At 38.1% G+C, this 23,262-nt stretch overlaps 1 protein-coding gene across 6 annotated transcripts in view; it reads right to left on the bottom strand.

Annotated features, from left to right (window-relative positions):
• Positions 1-232: 232 nt before the first annotated feature.
• Positions 233-23,262, bottom strand: part of COL12A1 (collagen type XII alpha 1 chain) — a 104,541-nt gene continuing 81,511 nt past the window's right edge. For 4 of the 6 annotated variants that reach the window (XM_064447793.1, XM_064447795.1, XM_064447794.1 and 1 more), the window contains 13 exons: positions 22,745-22,831; positions 21,996-22,049; positions 21,384-21,479; positions 19,313-19,366; positions 17,984-18,037; positions 16,696-16,749; positions 15,418-15,489; positions 8,081-8,116; positions 7,905-7,971; positions 6,093-6,281; positions 4,932-5,000; positions 3,703-3,873; positions 233-1,314 (listed from right to left, as the gene is read on the bottom strand). In XM_064447793.1, the coding sequence (XP_064303863.1) occupies positions 1,133-1,314; positions 3,703-3,873; positions 4,932-5,000; positions 6,093-6,281; positions 7,905-7,971; positions 8,081-8,116; positions 15,418-15,489; positions 16,696-16,749; positions 17,984-18,037; positions 19,313-19,366; positions 21,384-21,479; positions 21,996-22,049; positions 22,745-22,831 (1,185 nt within the window). In that variant the 3' untranslated portion in view covers positions 233-1,132. Of the gene's footprint in view, positions 3,339-3,702; positions 3,874-4,931; positions 5,001-6,092; positions 6,282-7,904; positions 7,972-8,080; positions 8,117-15,417; positions 15,490-16,695; positions 16,750-17,983; positions 18,038-19,312; positions 19,367-21,383; positions 21,480-21,995; positions 22,050-22,744; positions 22,832-23,262 lie in introns of all 6 variants that reach the window. The other 2 variants (XM_064447796.1, XM_064447797.1) reach the window with 2 other exon arrangements.

The following is a 23,262-nucleotide window of genomic DNA, read 5'->3' as shown; positions in this document are numbered from 1 at the left end:
ATGCCTTCAGACTGAATTTGTTAAAAGTCTTGTTCATACCTCAGATAGAGAAAGCCTCTCCTGCTTTCATCCACTCACCTCTAGACACTACAGCCGAATACCTATTTTTAAGACTATTCCCATTCCAGTTGATTTTTGCTACCTGGAATTTCCAAATGATTGAGTAAATAACACTAAGAGAATACACATGCATCAGCCTCACTGTGCCTTTCAAAGAATGAATAGACACACATAAATTTTCAGTAGTTTTATTGAAAAATGCCTCTTTCATTTCAGAAATAAATAATATAAGGCAGTGAATTCACAATTTGCAGTTAAAATATAAAAGCAGCAATTCTATATCCATAGTCTTGCACACAATTTCCAACTGCTTTTGATAACTAACATTGTATTCTGGAAAAAAAAAAACCTCCATACTAAATATACAACATAAACATGCAATTCCATCTCTGCAGGATTGACTGCAATTTGGCATAAATGTTACTGTGTCTACAAACAAGGAGATTTCAGGCATTATTAAACTGTATCCAGTTGATACAATGATTTCAGCTACTTAATGTTTGTGGTGTTTAAAGGAGATGTATAAGAGCAGTATATGCTCTGCAAAGTGTAACTAAGAATAGAAGAAAATGGCAATGATATTGGGAGGAGAGGGAAAGTTTTGTTTCTTTTTTAGCTAGATAATGGAGTCCTGTGATCTGACTGAACCGCAAACATGCATTTGAAAAAGAAGAAAAATGTAAAGCTAAAGCAGACAGTCCTTAGAAGATTTGCAGCAGCTCTGTGGTTATTTTTGTTTTGGTTTTTTGGTTTTCTTTTTTTATTTATTTGTTTTTTACATTATTTTAATGAAAAGGCAGCACTGGGATAACTGAATGCACACATTAACCTGTACGCAGCCACTATAAGCAAAAGTATTTTACAAGCATTTCCAGAGCAATATGAAGTCTCTAGGTACACACGTTGCTACCCCCACATAAGCAAGATACAAAACAGGGATGTGTCTGATGGAAAAGACCAGAAAGCTATCTTGCAAAAGAAATTACGCACTCTCCCTGTATGTATCTGCAAATGCAAGTATAGCAAAAACAAAAACCACCAACCAAAAAAACCAAAACAAGACACAGCTCTTTTATGGTTTTGTTTTTGCTTTTCTTGGCAGCGATCTTTTCCAGCGCATGTGCTCAGGGTATTCTGGTGAATGCATTTCAACTCCATAGTCCTCATACTCGTCCTCTCTCCTTTCTGACTCCATAGGTACTATAAAGGGTTCACCTTCAGGTTGATAGGGTCCACTTTCAGGCACGTATGGTTCTGGTTGAAAATAGTTGTCCGATTGAACATAGTTATCGCATGTCTTTGAATCCACAAATACAATGAAAGTTAGTTCGTCTACATAGTGTTAGTCCAATCTTATTTCCATATAATAAGTGTATAAGTTAATGGTTCTCTGGGGGTATTTTTTCCATTTTGTTCATTAATACTTTCTGGCAGTAAAATAATAAAAAGTTTAAAATTCATTTTGAAAGGCTTTGTATTTATAATACACAAAACATTGCGGAAAGAGGCTTAAATAATGCAAGGGACCAATTATTGTAGAAGAAAAAAAAGCCCAAAACAAAGTAAATCAAATAAAAATATTATATTACAGCTACTTCAGTAAATCCAAGCACTGGACTTTATTTTAGACTGTGTAATTAGTAGAAGACATGGAGCAGATAAGGTGAACAGGTGGGTTTGGCATATACTAATTTTTTCCGAGAATGGGAAAGTAAATGTACGCATAGCTATCACCAGCGGCAATATACAGTACATGTCATTTTCTCATGCTGTTCCTCGTAACAAACCGAGTTACAGCTGGTGCTTCAGGAACACCAAAAACTACAGCAAAACAGAAGAAAAATAATTATAAAACTTTGGTATTTATAACTGCAGTTACAGAATCCAACAAGATTACATATAACAAAAGGTACATGCCCTGATTCAGACATGTTGGTAACAAGCAACAGACAGGTAGTTTTTATAAGTTCTCAGAGATGTTATTCTGGCATATAGCAAGCAGCAGCAGGCTTTTATGCAAAAGCATCATGTAGAGGTGTTAACAGATTTTAGTGGATACGGTCCCATACAAATCATTTACAAGCCACAATTAGTTTAGTATTTACATAAGTAATTTCTCATTTACCAGGTTAAATCTGTCTCTTCTAATGGCATTACCTTTGCTGGTTAGTAGTTTTATAAGCCTCCTTCACCACTGAGGCTTTTCATGGTCTGGGTCTTTTTTTAAAAAAGAAAGATTGTCTATTTTATTATTGAAATGCAACAAGCTTAATGAATTGACATCACTGTCCTTTATCTCATCCACAAGTTGTGTTAGTAAAAAGAATCTCCCCATTCTATGAGGCCAACATGGTTCAAAAACCATATCCGTGGTGAAATATCCATACGGACTCATTTTCTAATAAGCACGTGCGCAAACATCTCAGAAACAGGATTTTCATGTATTCAAACTGTAAGCAGCACTGGCGACTTAGAAAATGTGTTAGCCGAAACCTGAAACAGGTCAAAGATGATGTTAGTCTTTTAAAAAGTCCATCTGATGTGCAAAAACATACTTTCATCCAACTAAATACATAACAGTTAAGTCATAGGCATATATTTATATATGTATACATAGCTGCTTACGAGAAAGGCAAACACTGCTGAATCACAGGTACAGTTTTTTTCTTTTTCGCTTTTTCATTTAAATAATAATTTTGTGTGAGATTTGCACAACCATCTGGCTCTTTAACCAGCAGCACTGAGTCTGCAAGTGTGTACATATATATATATATATAATTTTTCTTTTTTTTTCTTTTCATGGGTACATGCACAATACACTAACAGCAAACCATATCCAATAGCAGTATCACATACACTAATTTTGAGATGTTGCAATGCATACATATTAATTTGTTAACAATACTGTGGTCCTGCAGGATCCCCATGTTAAAATATATTAGAATCTTTCCAGTCAGAAATTGGTGGCCGCTGTGACCCTTTTTTTGATTCCAGAAGCAGCCTACTGTTTTGAGCTACATCACAGAGTGGAGGGCTGATATGACCCAGAGATAACCACAGACTCCATGATGTTTAACTCGGTAGAAATTGTAGGACAGTGGTGTTTTTCAGTTGTCTGTACTGTACCACTGAATGGATTTCCTTTGTGGAAAATTTTCATTTCAGATATTAATTTTGTATAAAGAATCCTGACATTTCTCAAAAAGAGACACACGGAAATTGCCAACCACAGCATTCTTTTTATTTTTCAAGAGAAACATGGAGAATTCAACCTTGTTCTGAAGACGATTGGAAGGGGCGGGGACGGAGGGGAAAAAAGAAGAAGAAGAAAATGGTCACTTAAATCCTATGCGCAACATAATCAAGTACTAACCATCTATGTTTAAAAAAAAAAAAAAGACAAAAATATTTAGTTGCTACTTCCTATTTAAAGCGAACCACACATGACATCGAGTAAATCTGTATCAAAGTCCAAATGCTCATATACCTGCACATTACAGTGAGGCAGGCCTGCTCATTGCAGCCATTTCCTCCTGATTCAGTATGTCCAGACTAGCAGGACTGTCTCATGTAAAGCAGCTCAATATGAACCACCACATCTGTGAAGGCTATTTAGGGCAAGTTAAGCTGTTCATAACCTACCTGGGAATCCTTGGCCATTGTAGGGGATGCTAGCACACTGGGATGAATCACAATATCCTGGTGGCCCTGGAGGACCTCGAATACCCACATTTCCAGGACGACCTGGTGGCCCTGGTGGTCCTCGTGATCCTGTGGAGCCTGGTGGACCAGTTCTAGATTCTCCTTGTGGACCTAGTTTTAGAATTGAAAGGTTGGGGGGTTGATTTCTTTAAGAGGCAGCTGGATAAAATAGTTAACATTACTATTGTCTAGACTACACAGTCTAGGCTATGTCTTTGGTGAGAAAACACTTGTACTTTGTTGCTATATGGGGGTCAACAGAAAGAAAAACATAAGAAAACTAGAAATGTGACTCATCATTAGTTGCTTCCCTGTGTGTGGCTTACTGAAGGATTTATTCTCAGAAACTGATTTAGTAAGGTTTGAGCCAAGTAAGAAACATCAATAAATTCTCTGGTTTATTTCCCCTCCATGTAAGATACAAAGATCTCAAGGGAAACTACTAGATTAGACAAGCACACTGGATTTCAATTAAAATATAGGAGTACATTAATTCTGCTACCCTGTAGCCCCAGGATAGATGAGGTAATGGTTGTTTTTGGAACTGATCTTATTGTGGTTAGCAGAAAAGTAAAGCTTCAAGTAACTGGGTCTACAATTTGCTGCAAGCATCTTATGGGTCCTGTAATGCAAAACCATGTTTAGCTTAGTAAACTACAAGCAGAAACAAATGATGCAGCTGATTTCTGCCAAGGCTTCAATGAACAAAATTGCATGATACAAAGAGCAAAACCAATGGCCAAATCATCGGACTCTATCGTCTGGTAACTCTGGGTATGGGAGTACTTTGTAGTCCTGGGACAATTTGTAGTTCTGTAATCACAAGTAAAAGATGGAACTAGATACTGCAGAAGTATCATCTGATAACATTTATGAAAATATCCATCAAATATTTGGACAAGGCATTTTCATGAAATATAATTTCACACAAGTAAGCATGCCAGATGAGTAAATTACAAGAGAAAGATAAATTACTATTAGCCACACGCAAAAATTTTTCTAAATTCCCCTTTTTTGTGGGGGTTTCCACTAAACTCTGATGCATGTCAAAACCATGAAGTGGACAGTGTAAAGCATGTTCATTCACCATATGTAGTTTGGTTCCCTATGAAGAAATGTTGTCTTTTCCTCCTACTTTTCAGTAATCTGATAAAACAAGAAATATTTACCAGGTGGTCCTGGCAAACCTCGTGGTCCCTGAGATCCAGTCCCTCTTTCGCCTTTCTCTCCAGGCATTCCTACAGAAGGAAAAAAAAAAAACCCCACCAAGTAATAAAAACCAAAGGAAGGAAAACCACATCAACAAATATTTCTTCATTCTCCCTCATTGATATTAATATACAGTTCTCATTATTTAATATAACAACGCTGGTCAAACCTTATTTTGTACAAAGGTTCTAATGTGCATTTGCGAAAACAATTTGGATAAAAATACACTAACCTAGAAATAAAGTAGGAATCAGAAGTAATTTAATGTGAATAAACTTTCTCAAACACAGAAAAGTCTCTGCGATAATTAAAACACCACAGAACCTTATTATTTTAAACTACAAACAGGAAGGTATTTTCAAGCTTGCATACTTCTGCTATAAAGGATGCTTTACACTTTCTTAGAAACAGTTATGATGAACTAAGTTTAAGAAAGAGCAGAATTCAGAAATTCATTCTTCCTTGATTTTTTTCTAGTCTTTTTTAGAGATTATATTAAAATATATACTAGAAAACAGCACTGAGTCTATGCTACAGTAGAGTAGCTGGAATAAGCAAAGGCCACAACATAGTACAGTACAGACACGCCATGTCATTGCAGTGATCCAAGGTAGTCATAAAATAGGTTTACCAATATGCTCAAACTCAGTTCAGAGTTGCTTCCCTCTCCAGAGTACTGCAAAGAGCCAAGCATGTAGACCTAATTCTTTCAGCTCCTACTTTTTATTCTTGGTAATGACTCACTTTCTTTCTTAATTAGAGTTCTGTTCTGCAAAGAGTTGTGTTACTCCAAACAGCCTTTCAAGATGTAGCTGTTTAGTGTCAGAGGAGTTCTGAGAACATTCACTTCCCTGGGATATCCTGTGGAACCCTAGACAGCAGCCAAAATGTTATGCCAACCTGTGTTTCATGAAACATGAGCAAGGGAGTGACAGGGGAAAGCACTGATGTGATTAACCTTGTCCTCCACGTCAGTGTCCCTCAGCAATCCAGCTGACCTAACAGGCTACTGCTAGGTGTGGGTTTCCTAGTCTGACACAGTAAAGGGGTCAGACTGCTCCTCTGGCAGCTTCTGCTCTGTGTCCACTGTGAAATATACAGCTGCCTTGGAATTTACTCACCTCTTTCACCGGGTGGTCCTTGGACCCCAGGAGGTCCTGGAAATCCTGGCCTTCCTCCAGGTCCAGGCTCTCCCCTTGTCCCAGCAGCTCCTGGGGGACCAGGTGGTCCTGGTGGCCCTGGCTGGTTACGGTTTGAATAATAATCATTTGGGATTTGATTCAGCATTTGATTGAATCGGCTCATTTGACCTTCAAAAGGAAAAAAAAAATGGTTCAATAAACCATGTGAGGTGAGTGAAACTCTTAGATCAGAGTGGGAAGGAATAACAAATTATCTCTCTTCATTAAATCCTACCCTTGTTCCCATTCAATAGATTAGTGGTGAACTAGTAAATATGAATTAGGAAGATTTAAGATGAATGTCTGATAAGAAGGCTGAACATAAATGGAGGTGGGAGGGAAGAAAGGTTAGGGGGATTTTGGAAGCCAATAACATCAACAAAAATTAATTTTAAGGCAATTAAAGTCACAAAATAAGCATTTGTTTACAATACTCTTGCTCTCAGAGTTCTAATTAGAGATTGTTTTTACTCTGAAGAACAAAAAGGACTCGTTACACTTCTAAAGGTGGAGTATCACATTTCTATGTACCTTCAGAGCTCTGAAACTACCATAAACACAGTATAAAATATTCGTGTGTATAGCTAGAGTCACACAGTCTATGAAGTTGCTTTCTTCAGCCTGTAGGATGCATAGGCTTGCACCTATATACCTTCTGTATATAGGCAAATTTCATTTCCAAAGAAAGGTGATTGAAGAAAAGCAACAGCATGGTGAAACTATGCAGAACAGTGCCCTTACTGGGGGGGGGCGGGGGGAGGCACACCTACCCCTACCTGATTAGCATACTGTGCCAGTCCTAGCATAACCCTGAAGAGATGAGCTGAATATGAAAAAAATGAGGCAGGGATGTTCAAAAAACAGATGTTAAAAGATCTCAGATAACACATCCTTATTCATAAGCATTAATACATTCATGAATGTACTTTCCTTCCTCTGCAATGGCTAACAGACATGCTTTAAATAGCAGCCATTGCGGACATTTTAAAGGACATACTGTCCTCCTCCCTGTACACAAGCACTCTTAATGATCCAGAAGGTATATCTGTTTACCTCAGTCAGCACTTACCCTTGTTATAGAAACAATATTAAGAACAATTTTTGGGCGTATTTGTCTCTGTCCTCCTCAGCAGGTCTACTAATAGCAAAAGCACTGCCTTTAGGGATAGAGCGAAAGCCTCTGTAGAGAACACTTTCATGGGCTGCAGAGCTGCACTGTGTGGCAGTAGAGGACTGAAATTCAATTTGGAGTCCTTATCCAAATAAATATCATTTTTACTTGCATAGCACAGCTGATTCTGTGCACAGTATTTACTCAACACTCATCTGTCTTTTCCTGCTAGCAAAGTACCTGCAGTGAGCATCCTTTTTCTCACCGATTCCTTCCTCCTGAAGATAAGACATGTTTAATGAGAAAATGTATATTGATTTTTATGACAAAGATAAAGTAATTTTGGACCAGACTGACAAAAGGAAAGTCACCTTCCTTGTACAGAGTATGAGACTTGCATGTGTATTTCTAAAGGTCACAGATTAGTTTATGATCAAGCTAGACATTTGGATCTGGCAAAAATTTAGTGCTACATTTTTTTCCACCAAATCATTGACAATGGACAGCTATCAGATCACTCAAGCTCCTGCTATACTCTGTGGCCAATATCCTTCACTTTAATTTTAAACCATTGTTTTCTCTTTTAACAAACAACATAGTAAATTACTAGTATGAGAAACAAAGCAAGCAACACTGTTTACCATTTATCAGTTGTTCACAAACTTGTCTTGCAACTGCTCGCATCATGTTCTGAGAAGCAATGTCACCCTAAATAATCAAAACCAAAACAAGTGTTTCATTAGCGAGTGCCTATGCTTTTAAAGGCATGGTGTTTAATTAAAAAATCTGAGAAAAACTGACTTTAAAGCAGACTTACTCTGTCACCTTTTTCTCCCTTCATTCCAGGTGTTCCCTAAAATAAATACAGCAAAAATAAAACAACTGAAGGATTATGTTATTCAACTCCACCTAGAGGTTTGAGACATGCAATTTTAGAAAACATTTTGACTCCTTCAAGAGGACAGCCCTGGTCGTCCTTGAACTTTACATTTCAGAGATGCTAAAGCAGGTGCCAGAAAAGACTGGACAGGCAGCGATATTTTGTGTATAATTAAACATACTGACAGATGCAGAAGAAAAAGATCTGAAGGTAAAATTCAAACGAGGGCCAAAGAAACTGACGTATTCTGACAGTGGGACCACACTGGCAATTTGAAAGCTGAATCTCTAGCATCACATTTCTGTAAATGGCAAATAGTCTTGTGTGAATTATATATGACTCTCGAATTTTAAGTCTTAAGCCAACTCATCATTAAACAAGGTAAGCTAAGATGAATAACACATGTCTAGGAAGGATAGCTGTCTCCTAGAACCCACAAGAAACAGACCCTGTGTTAAGTGAAGAAGCGCTATGCGGAGATGACATATAAGATGGGGAGAGATGCCATTAAGTGCTTATTCTATTTATAATGACAGCTTCCCTGCTAATTCTCAACCATTTCTAGTCTTACAATAATCTCATAGAGGTCTTAGCTTGAGCTGCTTTATAATATTGACATTTGCCAAGAGCTAACTTTTGTCTAACAGCAATTTCCATTTGCCTTTGAATACTCCAGTGGTTGTTGTGGGTTTTTCTGGTTTTCAAGAATACTATGTAAGAAGCCAACCAGAAGGACTGATTCTAATTTTTATATTTGTATGTGTCTATGGCTGAAAAAACATCAGGTATACTCTAAAGATGTTTTCAAATGCTGAACTGGAGATATGCCTGCACAGTCTACTCTGCAAACAAAATTGTGAGATTTTAGCCCTATGTTTGCGTTCCAGTGCTAGCAAAGAAAAGCATCAAGAGGGAGGAAACCATACTTTCCAAAGCAATTGTAATTACAATGCTTGGTATGATGGATTTTTAAAGATTTTCAAAATAGACAGCAATGATTTCAGAAGGATGTAAGTTGTTTTGGTCTATTTGACATGATTTTGGCCACAGTAAAAACTGCAGATGCTGGTTTGAAATAAGTAGGAAATTAGATTCACAGTCATTTGTTTTAGCCACTAGGTCACTCTTTGAAAAATCTAAAAATCTGCAAAGTGTTTTAAAACTATTAATTTTGACATCAAAATACAAAAGAAAAAAAAAGAAAACAAAACTGCATGTACTGCAAGACCTGCTTAGGAAGCTGTCATGAATAGCTTGTCCAATGCTCTTGAATACCTGCTGTTACAAATGCCATGTGTGTTAAATTCTGGAGCAGTACAAACAAAACTTTGCTCTAATCTATGGCTCCTGAAGCTGGCAGTGTGAGTTTTCATGTGACTTCAGTGGATGCAGAGTCAGGCCAGAGCAGAGTCCTTCTAAAAATCTACTGTAAATTCCCCTGCCAGAATGTGTCCAAAGAGCTCAGGAGCTTTGTTAGTTAAGCAAAAAGAGGCTCATTCAAGTTCAATAGATTTTCACTTGGAGCCTAAATTACTATTTGAAAGTAAGGCATATTTGAAAGGTGAAAGACTGGTTCGGTTATCTGCAGCTCTGCATGGCTCTCCACATAGTTACACATACATCCTAAGTATTACTGCTTTTTACATTGTGGTATTTCTTTAAGGAGCCTGTTTATCACCATTAACAAAGCAAAGGCTAAGTGTGGGCTGCAGCTGTTTTTCATAACATTCTCACAGTACCCACAATTAACTTCAACAACACGACACAAACCATTCCACTGAGGTCACAGCGGATACAATTCGAATGCAGTGGCACTGTTTCATAGAATTCCATCAAGGTTTTGGGCAAAAATATTCCCACGGGTTATGCTGGGGTCTGAACGTAGAATGCTATCTGAGCTTCTCTGCAGCAGCGTTGCGTACACCCACCCCATGATATGCCACAGAAAATATGAGGCAGCTCCTCCATCAGTGAGTTAAGTAGGTGGCATATGGTACATTTGCATCACGTATAACAGATGGTTCACACAAAATTAATTGTACAGACTCAAATGAAAGATTTAGAATGGCGACACCATAAATGTGCCACTACAATAAATTATTCCACCAATGAGATTGTTACTAATATGTACACAATATACACATCAAACTGATTAATATTCTTTCCCTTCTGTCCTGCACTCTTTCATCTACAGCTTTTCTTACTCTGTGAAGTTCAGAGGGAGAACGTCTGTCTTTCAGTTTTAGCTTAGCATGGTCACGTGTTGAAACAGACCATGGATTTGTAAATGCCATAACAATATAAATAAACTATAGCAATTAGAAATGTAATATTTTCCTGATTGTTTTATCTGTCATTCTCCAGTAATTAACATTGTGGTAAATTCTGATGTTCTGACGCTCTAAAAGAGATGTAATTTGACTCTGAATTCAACAGATATTAACATCTCAGTTATAAATGATCACATTTATCTGAAATATCCATTGAATACAATTGAAGGTTTTTCACTTGCACTAGGCTATGACAGGAAAATCTAAGGGGAAAAAATATTAACAAATCATTTGGTGCTTCTCTTTTTGTTTGAAACCTGGCAATTTTTGCTATTTTCTGAAAGTATATTAATTTGAAATTATCTATTGAGTACATATTTATAATACCTGCTCATTGTATTCTCATTCTTTCTAAGGCTTTCATAATACAACCTTGTGTTGTTTTGGTCAGAAGCAAATCATGCCATACATCTTCTTGTTTGTTCGCTAGGTAAGTGCAAGCATTAGAAACCAAATTTCTGGTTGTCCTGGTTTCAGCTGGGGTAGAGTTAAATTTCTTCATAGTAGCTAGTATGAGACTATGTTTTGGATTTTTGCTGGAAACAGCGGTGATAATGCGGAGATGTTTTAGTTGTTGCTAAGTAGCGCTTACACTGGTCAAGGACTTTTCCAGCTCCCCGTGCTCTGCTGGATGCACAAGGAGCTGGGAGGGGGCACAGCCGGGACAGCTGACCCCAAATGACCCAAGGGATATCCCACACCATATGACATCATGCTCAGCATATAAAGCTGGGGAAGAACAAGGAAAGGAGGACGTTGGGAGTGATGGCATTTGTCTTCCCAAGTAACCGTTACGCGTGATGGAGCTCTGCTTTCCTGGAGGTGGCTGAACCCCTGCCTGCCCATGGGAAGCAGTGAATGAATTCCTTGTTTTGCTTTGCTTCCACGCGCAGCTTTTGCTTTACCTATTAAACTGTCTTTATCTCAAACCATGAGTTGCCTCACTTTTGCTCTTCTGATTCTCTCCCCCATCCCACCGCGGGGGAGTGAGCAAGTGGCGGCCTGGTGCTTCATTGCTGACTGGGGCTAAACCATGACACTGGTCTACAATCCCAGCTAAACTATAATAATTACTTGAAGTGCCCTGCTTCAATGAATTCACTTGCTAGAGCATTCACACTCCAGAACTATATACAGAGGAGAAAAAAATAAAGCAAACTTAAAATGTGCAAATCCTATATACTGTTTCTGGAAATATTTTTGCTGACTGATCAAGAAAAGTTCTTCAGGCTGCCTTCAGCCACAGGCCATGTTGGTAAGACAGGAAGGTGCTCTGATAACAAAAGCACATCATTGCTCCAAAGTATAGCCAACAAAGATCCCCCAGTTAGAAAAATGCTAAGGCCATTTGTTAATTATAAATGATACACAGTCAATTTTACAATTAATTGAAATCAAATGAGCCTCATTCTTCAGTTTGTGACCTTGCAAAGATACACCGATTCAGCCTTATGATGGCAAATCTATAGGCTATTCCAACTAAGTTTAAAATTTGAAGATTAGAGGCTGACTGGCTATGTTAAAAACAAAGCTCATTTTCCACCTGGATGTTTTAGAAATATGATTTCCAAAAACTAATTACAACTGCAATTACTAAGTTGCTACTTCCATCTTCCTCCCACTTCGTTATAATCTTCTTAAATTTCAGTTTATTTCCTTTTAATAGATAAACACATGCAATTTAGCCAACTGCTTGTCAGCATTCTGAGAAGCAGCAGCTGCTGCTGACTTTCTCTTGTCTTGGTATCCTGCAATGAGGAAGTCATTCAGGGTCAGTGTGAGGAAAAGTGAGTTTATGTTGCATGTGGGATTTTTCTGATCTGTGGGATGAAGGCTTGGGCTGCAGCAAAGTTCTATGGCTGAAGGAGGACAAAACAAAGAAAGTTTTGCTATTTTTACTTTAAAAGATAATGTGCTCAATTGTTTTCTTCCAAAGAATGTTTGCTCCCCACATGAACCGCTAGTTCACTGCTCCCAAAGCAGCATCTTTTTGAGACTTCATCTAGGGTGCCTGCATAGATGGATGCAAGACCAGTAAACACATGGCAGCAGAGAATAGAAAATGCTCAAAAACTGCATTTAACTCACTAACAAACATCTCCCTTATGTTCTCAGGATAAACCTGTAGAGGTTTTCATAGTCTATTTGGTCCTGGAGGCATTGGTCTAATAGCACCTTATATATAAAACATGAATGCCTTGCACGATTTCCTGGGGACCTTCTAGACCAACAAAGTCAGACCCTGTTGTCACAGAGTCTGTTTAATAAACAAGGCAGCTCTACCTTAAGACAATTCAGTCTGCCTACCCATCCATTACCCTTCTCACTCTCACACCTTTAAAACAACAGTACTGGAACTTTTCTTCTCTGATAGTCCAAGATCTATTTCCCATTACATTTATTCACAGAAAACTCATCCATTTTTTCTTGAGCTAATACCCTCTTTTAGCCTAATGACTCTTACCCTGGTTGGTTGTTACCTTATGATATATGCACAGACTACTGCCAAATTCTTGCTCTCTGTTTGACTAGACAGCCAGAGGACAGATATTTTAGTCTCCTGTAGGATAGCCAGTGCTCAACTCTCAATAGATTACTGACTCGTTTGTGTTCTTACTGTTCTTTTTCTGGTTGCTCTGTTACTACACTGAAAAAAACACCTAAGTTTCTCTTGGAAGTACTTATAAGCAGAATATAAAGTAAAATTTCCTACTTTCATGAAAATGCAGTTAACACTTTAAGTATCAAGTTGTTCTAGTAAAAGTACACATTGAGGTAGAGAAATGTTTACAGCCAAATTCGCGGTGTGGTCTGCCTCAGTTAAGCACATTAGTATTACTTAACATATCAGGAAAGAGCTCCAATTGACTGCACTCACTGGGAATGTCTTCGCAACACCAAGACTTCTCATAATTTGCATGTAACTGTGTATTTTTTCCTGGGGTGTAAAGTTCCTTGCTTTGTAGGGGTCTTTCACCTGATTTGTGCTGCATAGTACCAGTAATAGAGATTGTTCAGGTAGAAGAAAAAATGGCAGGATCTGGTTTGAAATTATTTACTCCTTGTATTTACCAGAGGCAATATGAAGCCTCATTATCTTTCTCCAGGACAGGAAGTAACAAATTCAGGCAGGCCTGAACTATGATTTATGACACAGTAAGTTGCGTTTGGCCGTTAAGCTGCACCTTTGGCAATTCTATACTGGACACAATGGAAAGTGTAGAAATTCTGTCCACCAGGAGTCTGATAAAACATCTGTGCAATGTGCAAGTCAGAATTCCTGCTGGGATCTGTTCTAGAAACTTAAGAAATGGTAAACATGATGCATAGTGTCCCATTATAAGAAAGTGCAATAACTGGGGAAAAAAAATATTTCTAACTGCAAGGAACTCTTCAGATTAGAGTGTAGGAGAACTTGGACAGGAGTGCTTGGACAGGAGTTGACTGCCTTGCTTTGCAACAGCACTGAAATTAGGCTTGTAGCCAAATTTCCCTCTATTCACCTGCAGATCTTTGCTGCTGACCTGCATCAGCTATAGTGTCCCAGGTGAAGGAAAACTTGGATACACCTGGTAGCTTGAAACTCACTTGTGAACAAACAATAGCACCTTGTGCCCCAGCTATGTCTATCAAGCATCTGACCTGCCTGGAATGTCATAAAATCATAGAATCATAGAATGGTTTGGGCTAGAAGTGACCTTAAAGATCATCTAGTTCCAACCCCGCCCCGGCATGGGCAGGGACACCTTCCACTAGACCAGGTTTCTCAAAGCCCCATCCAATCTGGCCTTGAACACTTCCAGGGATGGGGCATCCACAACTGCTCTGGGCAGCTGTTCCAGTGCCTCACCACCCTCATAGTGAAGAACTTCTTCCTTATATCTAATCTAAATCTACCCTCTTTCAGTTTAAAGCCATTACCCTTGTCCTATCACTACACATTAACAATGTATATCTAAAGGCAGGAAAGGTTCAGTGCTTTCCTAAGACGCTCAATGTCCTCTACTGCAAGGAGGAATGGGATTTATAGGCTGGCAAATGCAGACTGAAAATGACCCAGCTTCCAGGTGCTCCTGGGAATTTCTACTTCATAACCATTAAGCTGCCCAGCCTACTATATATATATTCTTCCAAATTATCCAGCTGTCGTATACACAATGACACTGAAGCAGGATGGAGGAGTCTGGCTGATTGCCAGACATTAAGGTACAAGTAATGAATTACTTCCTGTTTCAACGGCTGTCTCCACTCCTGACTCAAACATAATTTCTCAGAGATCCTATAAATGAATGAATTAAAATTTCTCCTGAAACTGTTGGTCGGAGGCAGCACCTCCTGCTCTTTCTCCCTATTCAGGATGCACTTTAACTTTAAAAGTTTAAATAGATCCCACAGAAACCATCCCCAAATAATTCTGAAATCACATTGTAAAAAAAAAAATTTTGTAAAACAGAGGTGATTATGTAATGTTATCAAAGATTATCAAAGATTGTCCACCTTCAGCAGTGTACCACTTTTTTACTGCACACACACACATACACAAATATAAAGACTTCCCAGTAATTTTGCTGACCCAGTTCTTCATGCTTATGCAGTGTAGGAATATACATCTTCACAGAATCACAGAATGGTAAGGGTTGGAAGGGACCTCTGGAGATCATCTTGTCCAACCCCCCTGTTTGAGCACATCTGGGCACATAATAGACTACGATCTTTTTAGTGGAAACCAGAGACCACAATTTCCAGCCCCAACTATTTAACTCAGCAAAATGACATAGTGTAAAAATAAAATTGTTTTAAAAAAAGGCTTGTGGTCTTAGGTCAGCTCCACTGTATTAACCACTGTCGTAAGCGCAAGACAAGTATTTCAAGCACGGAGAAGTCTCATATTCATCAACAGACTGTTATTTTAAATTTGATACTATAAGTGTATCATTATCTTACTGGTGTCCCACGATCTCCTGGCTTCCCTGGTTTTCCACTTGGGCCAGCAACTCCTGGAACTCCTGGGGCACCCTACAGCAGAAGACATATAAAATGAATTGTGGAAATCCACAACAGCCTAAGAACTAGTCAGAAAAGTGTTATTGTATTAAATGCAAAGTAATACTGAAAATGGCTCCTATCAGGGTTTGTGGTTTGTTTTTTTTTCTGTTAGGTACATATTAGGCTTGAAAATTTTCCTCCAGTATATAATAAAATATATAATATATTATATAATATATAATATATTATATTATATATAATATATGTTATATATAATATATTAAAAATAGTTTGTTTCTTCATGGAAATGTGTCCTTTTACATAACACCACAGTAACAGACATTTCTGAATCTAAAGATGCAGAGAGCATCTATACGGTTTGGGTATCCCTCTTAATGACAGATTCCTAAAGGAGTTGAAGGAAATTTGGCTTTCTAACTTCATCTAGCAGGTCTGTGATCTATGTAAAAGACTCCAACAAAAAGTTCATTAAATTCATTCTAGTGACACTAGATAAATATGAACAAATAAAAAACCAGTGTTAGGTTATGTGTTATCTGCACACCCCCAAAGGAGCACAAGAAAGCCAGTCTGTGGGGGAGCGGGAACAGCCCACATAATACCCTTTCCTAGCGACTCCTGCCTATATAAATATACATGGTGTAAATGTGTACTCTGTGTACATGTGCCTACTGGGAATACATCTTCCGCCTCACTTCTGGTTGGCTCTGGTAACATGGAGCTGCAGCAACTTGCCTATTTCAGGCTGTCTGATCCAGCATGTTATGTTTTTTCTCTAACAACCAGCACCTTTCCTAACATGGTCCCACAAAACACAGTGAAGTAGCTTTTTAAGCAAAAACTAATCCTCAAATACTCTTGTCCAGAGAAACTCGTATTAACAGTGTTTGTTTTCACCAGGCTACAAGTAATAAGCTGATTGGTTTCAGTAGACCTAGCTATGCATTTAAAGATCATGCCTAAAGAACCAGGTAAACTGGTTCTTCCTTTATTTTCACTGGCAGAAAACAGTTTCAAAACCACTCCTACAAATGTTTGTGAATACATACTTTACATAGCTGTCTGCTTGTCTTTTACTGAGAGTTTCTCAGACCCATTTAGGATACTAAACAGAGGATCCATTTCATATTTGATAGAAACTGAAAATGTCAGTGTGGTTCCCCTTTGGATCAGGTCTCTTATTTCAGAATACATCAAAGACAAAATTATATTTACCGCTGGTCCTGGTGGGCCTCTGGGACCTGTGGGACCATCTTTTCCTGTGAAACCCTATTCAAAAACAAAAGCTTGATTAGACATTAACCTAAGATTGTAGCCTGATTAAAATGGCCTTTAAGACTATGTCATTGCAATACTTCTGATTACTACTAGCATGTATTTTAAAACCTATCCACAATGAAGTTATAAAAACAGCAATCACAACCAATGCTGGAGAAGGCTATGGAACAATAAGCTTCAGCCAATTTAGAAGATGTTCAGCTGCTGTTTATTAACTGAAGATGGAATGAGTCTCAACATTTTTAAGAAAAGGAATCATTGTACTATCCCACAGGAGCACGATCTCCTTTTTTGCTGTTCTCTCTCACACAGATAAGCTGGAAAATCTGAGATTTCTACTTAAAAGAAGAAAAACCTCCCTCCAGATACTTCCTCTGAAAGAAGAGATGCTGAGAAATCCCATTTCAACAATCTAACATAGCATTCACAAATTAATATTGATGGTCCATGGCCCACTAATGACCCACCAATCCCATGGTATGTTCTTTGGCAACTGGCTATCACATGGTGGTCTGTTTCCATTTCCAGCTATCAACTCCCACTAAAGGATAACAATAAATGCATGTATTAGCTATTAATTTTGACTGTAAAGGTAAGTCACTGCTTCAGTCATCTCAAAGGCAATATGCCACTGTAGAGACAAAAGAGATTTGCTTAGTTGACCCCAAATTAGAAGAAAGGGATTGCAAGAACTCCACAATGGAATACCTGTGTGCATGCTCTTCATTATGAAGCCATTTCAGAATCTCCTATCCAAAGAAAAGTCCTTAGCTCCAGATAGTCAAAGGTTAAAGAGCAAACTTGACCTTCACAGTAAGAATGGCACAGATTCTTCACAGATATGACATCTCCCGGACATTGAGACAAGCAGAATTTCAAAGGGATACCCTGCAGCAGCAAGAGTGTGTGGAAGGCAGCAGGGCTCAGTACCCCAGCAGAACCCTGCTCAGTGGCATATTGCTCTATGGGTGCAGGCATCTGAGAACCTAGTCAGGAGAGTGAGCAGTGCAATCTTTACAGAAATTATCTGGCTACTTTATGGCTACCTGGGGAGGTTTTCAACCCCAGGTTTTTCAAGTCCTTCCACTTTAGGTTGGACTAGTCCAACCTCTCTAGGTTGCACTCCTTTTGAAAAAAGGATTTGAAAACAAAAAGGTATGATAAAGAAGGGGGAAAAAAAACCCATTACTTCATCTTTCCGGAAGATAAACTGAGGAAACCTTACCCTTTCGCCTGGAGGTCCCACTGGGCCAGGTGGACCAGGTAAACCTGGGGTTCCCTAGAGGGAAAAGGAATCATAAACTGTATCCATGACAGAACAAAGGTCACTGCTATGGTAATCATCCCAGCATTTATGAACACGTTTAAATATCTAGCTGTCTTCAATGTTGCTTTTTGGCATTTACAAAAATTAAACAAACCTTTAGGAGAAACCATTTATCTCATATACATTATACAAGAGTCTTCACCCTCACTCTACGTTTTACTTCCATTTCCTTATCAGCCCATAATTCAACTTCAAAAATAATTTTCAGTACTGTTCCCATAAAAAATATATCTATCTGGCTTATTGCCTTTACAAGCATGACTTACAGATGTCAGCTGATCCTTTAACACTCTGTAGGATCAATACTACTATTGTAGGAATTGGATATTGAACAGCCTTGTATCACGTTGTCATGTTCTTCCCCCTTTTCTGTCTAATGTCACCATACACTAAAATATAGCATTGTTTTCTACAGGATGTTACTGCTCCCTAAATATATATTACTCAGGTTTATAAGGACTAATAAAAAAGGAAAAGAATACAAGGCCCTTGGCTCATGAATGACCTTATCTGATATATGAAACTAAATCTACAAGCATCTCCCATACAGTCTTCATATCCTCAGTAAAATTAAGTAAAATATAGTAACCAAGGAATATTAGTTATGTCACCACATCTGCAGATCAATGATCTTAGGTTATTCAAAACTGGCTGATTATCCCAAAAAAACCCCTTATTTTTCCTTCTCAAAACCTAATTCTAGTTTACAATAGAGAAACGTGCAAGTAAGTGAAATTTAATATTGCTTTCCTCTTTCAGAAAGCATACAATTAATGTCCCAAGACCATTTGACGTCCAAAAGTAAAAGTAATGAGACAACATTGCTGAAGAAGGGTTCAGCAAAGGTTCTGCAATCTCAGTTTTAGGAAGGCATTTAACTGCAGGTGGTAAGAAGTTGAGAGACCTTCTTGGGGAGTTATCAGTGTACTTTTCCTAATCCAGTGGTCTGTCCCTGTGCATTCACATCTATCCAGATGGATAGTAGCTTGACTTAGCATTTAGCTTGACTCACTACAGCTGTTCTTTCACTCTTGCTGTTTTGAATGGTTTACTACTTCCTACATTTCAAATTCTTAAGTGTAAGATAATTATGTTCGCAAAACCCATTGCTTAGGAAGGTATGAGAAGATCCCATGAGTCTTTGTGATATCAAAGACAGCTGTTCAGCAGCCAACCTGCAACAGGAATAGTGCAAAATGACGTTATCTTGTGTAAGTATCAACTTACCGATCGCCCTGGTAGTCCAGGCTGGCCAGCATCACCTTTCATTCCTTGACGACCCTATAATTTCCATAAATTATTATTAGAGATTCTGAATTACAAAATAGGCCAGCAAAACAACTCATTTGTGTAAATGGACATGAAATAATTCCTGCGAGATACCTAAATTACGGAATCCATAAGCCAACTATCTATTATTATTTATGGTTGGACTCGATGACCTTAAAGGTCTTTTCCAACCTAAATGATTCTGTGATTCTATGATTATGGAATAAACCAAGATACATATACCTCTTAACTGAGGCAATACTGATCATCTCACAAGCATTTGCAAATGCAGGATGACCAGTAGATGATATATTAAAAACATAGGCAAGCAGACATTTGATAGGGGCACATAGTTTGATAAGGAAGTAACACAGACATTTCAGTAAGAGAGGCAGATATCAATGTCTTCACAAGAAGGAAAGCAGGGAAGGGTTACGTGTTTTCTCCCAACCTCCCTTATCTTTCTCAACTGGTGAATGGAGCTGCCTACACTCAAGAAAGGTAAAAGCTCAGTCTTTTTAAAGTTTCACTGTTTTTCTCTAACCCCTGCTCTGAAAGCCATTATACGCTTCCAGAACACAAGGTGTAGGAGCATATAAAGCAGCAGTGTATTGCCTTTCACAGCTTGCTTGCATTTGACATATACTACAGCACTATCGTACAAATGCACAGTCTAAACCCACATCAGCTAAGTTTGACAATGCAATATTTATTTTTCCACAGTGGCTTGCATGATAATCCAGCATTAATAGCTGTTGATGACACACAAATAATCGAACAATTTGTAAACATAGCTTGACAATGTGAATTGCAATTGATAAGAAAAATGAAATTACATGACTCAAAAGTGGCTCTCTAATATTGTTATCTGATGAGAAGTTCCAAGAATTATGTTGATTTTTTTGGTGTTTTCATTCTCCAAAGGTTTGTAACAAATACAAGTATTTATGGTATTCCACACGTAAAAGGAAAGTGTTTAGCCTTTCTTGCTGTTTGGCACCTCTAGGCCATCTTGATGAAGTTTTTCCTTCCAGTATATAACAAAAAACTGAAAACCATCTACGCTAGTTAACAAAATCTTTCTACTTTGTCCTTAGAAAATAGAAGGTGTACCTAATCTTAAAGCACATTTTGTTTTCCATTTCCCAAATTACATTACAGACTGAGAAAGTAACTTAGTTACAAATACAAAATGAGACAGTGTGTAGACACCAATTCTATTATTTGTTTTCATAAACTTTATATTTGAATCAAAGACTTCATCCAAAAAGCTCCTGATTATATTAAAATTCAAGCTATTCCTAAATATCAAAATTATATTCCTGCTTTTGGGGTGATTATTTGCCATATTTTAATATGGCAAAAGCAGTCTTAATACGTTCAGAATGTAGTCAAAGGGTTACCTATGCTATCTGCTCTAAAAACCTGCATCTGGTGAAACTTCATCAGTGTTAACAGAGTTATTCTGGCTTTGAAGGCATATATATGAAATCAGAAGTAGCCTCTCACTAAAATATGCTTGCTATTGCCAAGAAAGCCCCCTAGGAATGAAGGGCTATTTTGTATGCCTAGATCTAGGCACCCATTGCCTCTCTGAACTTTCGGCTTCTGATTTAAGCTCAGAAAAATGGAAGTTGGACATGTAAACCTGTGAGAAAGGCTTCAGAGTAATATTGCATGCTTAATTTTCCTGCATGACATTTTGATAGCTTTGAGTCCTTGAACTTGAAGGCCTAGCAACTCTACAGAAAAGCTGTGAGAGAAAACATGGAGTAGCACAATCTACATTGCAACACTTGGACTCTGTCCCTTCACAGACATCTCTTAAGAATGTGTAATATTCAGGATAGAAAATGGTATTGTATTGGAGGAGCCATGTTTCAGAAAGAGACCTGTTTCATAATACTACTGCAATGCAGGGAAAAATGAATGTTAGGGCAAAGCTGCCACCCTCTTCCCAAGACCACCACCCCCATGGACAGCTCTGACTCCACACACAGTTCCTCCCACACCCAGAATGGCCACTCACCGGTTCTCCTGGAATTGACAGCCCGTTGGGGCCCTGTGGACCTGGGGGACCTTGAGGACCAGGAGGACCTGTCTCACCACGAGGACCAGGTGGCCCCTTAAAGCAGAAAATTAAGAGATTGTAAATGACAACCCCTTCTTAGATCTGTAACTGCAAAATCCTTGGTGTTAAATACTTAGGGTAAGTCAGAAGCCTGGAGACACATTTATCACTTCAGAACAACTTTGGAAACAGTTATCCAAGTGGCATATCCTTTCATAAACTATTCTCTGATTCATGTTGGAGGTCTCAGGCCAATACATGCCTTCTTGCCATGTTAATTAGAAGTATAGCTGTCTCCTCTGTACAGAAGAAAGAACAATGTTGCAGTGTGTAACACCCTGGCACATGTACTCTAGTTTTCTGATGTGCAGTCAACACCTTTGAGGCTTCATATATACATAGGCTGTGTATACAGTCTCAAATAGGTAGGTTGCATATAAATAACATATAGGTATACTTCCAGTTAAATTTTTAATCTCCATTCTTAGTTTAGCATAGAACCAAGCATAAAAATTTGCATACAGGTAAGCCTGTATCAACATTATAGATGCATTCCAGAAAGATACTTACAGATGATCCAGTCAAACCCCTTTCACCTCTGGGACCTTTAGCGCCTGGGCCACCCTAAATTGAATATTTGGAAATATAATGTATTTCATACAGGGAAAGCAAAGGTACATCATATTGGTGTGTGTTATAAATCCTCTTTATCAAACTCCTATGGGAAAGCCCAAAGTTTTGAAGTATATAGATCTCACTGCTAAAAAGAGTACTAGAATAAAAGATGCATCAAAATCTCAGATAAACCAAATAAGCTTCAGCCTTGCCAATTCAGCCCATGAAAAAATTATTGTGATTTTTGTTTCTGCAGATATAAACTTCGTCATTTGTATTCATCAGAATTTCTGGATACCTCTCTAGTAGACTGCCAGACAATTTAACTGGGCTTCTACACTACTGTAGTAAGACTACTGAGTTAACTCCTTTATATTCAAAGCAATTGGTAGGAGCATACCCATTCCATAGATTACTATCTCTCCACATTAAAAAAAAACAGGGGGAGTAACTAATTTATTTCCCAGTGATCTCATTGGAAATATAGGAAAAGGATTATTATATAAAGAAGTAGAGGTGGTAGGAGCTGCCCAACTGTGTTTTAAACTAAGATGAAAGGGGAACAGATTACCATGATGTTACGGATGTGCTGATAGAAACTATCTCTCTGAGTGGCCATCGTTTCACAAAACCACACATCAGCACAAAACTGCTTCCATAAACTTAAAAATCAGAAAATTTGTCTATTGCAAATAGTTCCTTACAGCTGGTCCAGGGGGTCCTGGAGGTCCCACGCTGTCTTGAGTACAGGTACAAGCATTTGGAAGAGCTGGGCATTTTGCTTCATCTCTCTGAAAAGTCAATCACAACTATTACTGACCTTTTAAAGAAACGTACTTGGTGGCAGTATAGTTTTCTACAACAATAACAAGCAAGATTGTTTATTATCCTGTTTTCAAGTACAAATAAAACAGCTAAACAGTGGTTTCCAAATGTTTCTACAGGACCTTTCATATTTTTAGCAAATTTGCTCTGCAAGCTTTACAAGACACTAACAGCAGAGGCACAGGCAAAATCAAATTCATATGCAATTTCTATCATTCTAATAGTTATATGCATTAGATGATCAGCTTGCACTGACTGCAATAGAAAAAACTACTGGCTACAGTAGAATAAACTTTTTTTGAATGCCAATCTAAGAACAGATTAAATGAAAAAATAATATACCAATTCCATTCATAATACCTAGGATCTTAAATATCACTGAAATACAAAATGTAAC

Source organism: Phalacrocorax carbo, chromosome 3 (genome assembly GCF_963921805.1).
Source record: "Phalacrocorax carbo chromosome 3, bPhaCar2.1, whole genome shotgun sequence".
Classification (NCBI taxonomy): Eukaryota; Metazoa; Chordata; class Aves; order Suliformes; family Phalacrocoracidae; genus Phalacrocorax; species Phalacrocorax carbo.
The sequence above is the reverse complement of the archived record's forward strand: the minus strand, read 5'-3'. Positions and strand labels throughout refer to the sequence as shown.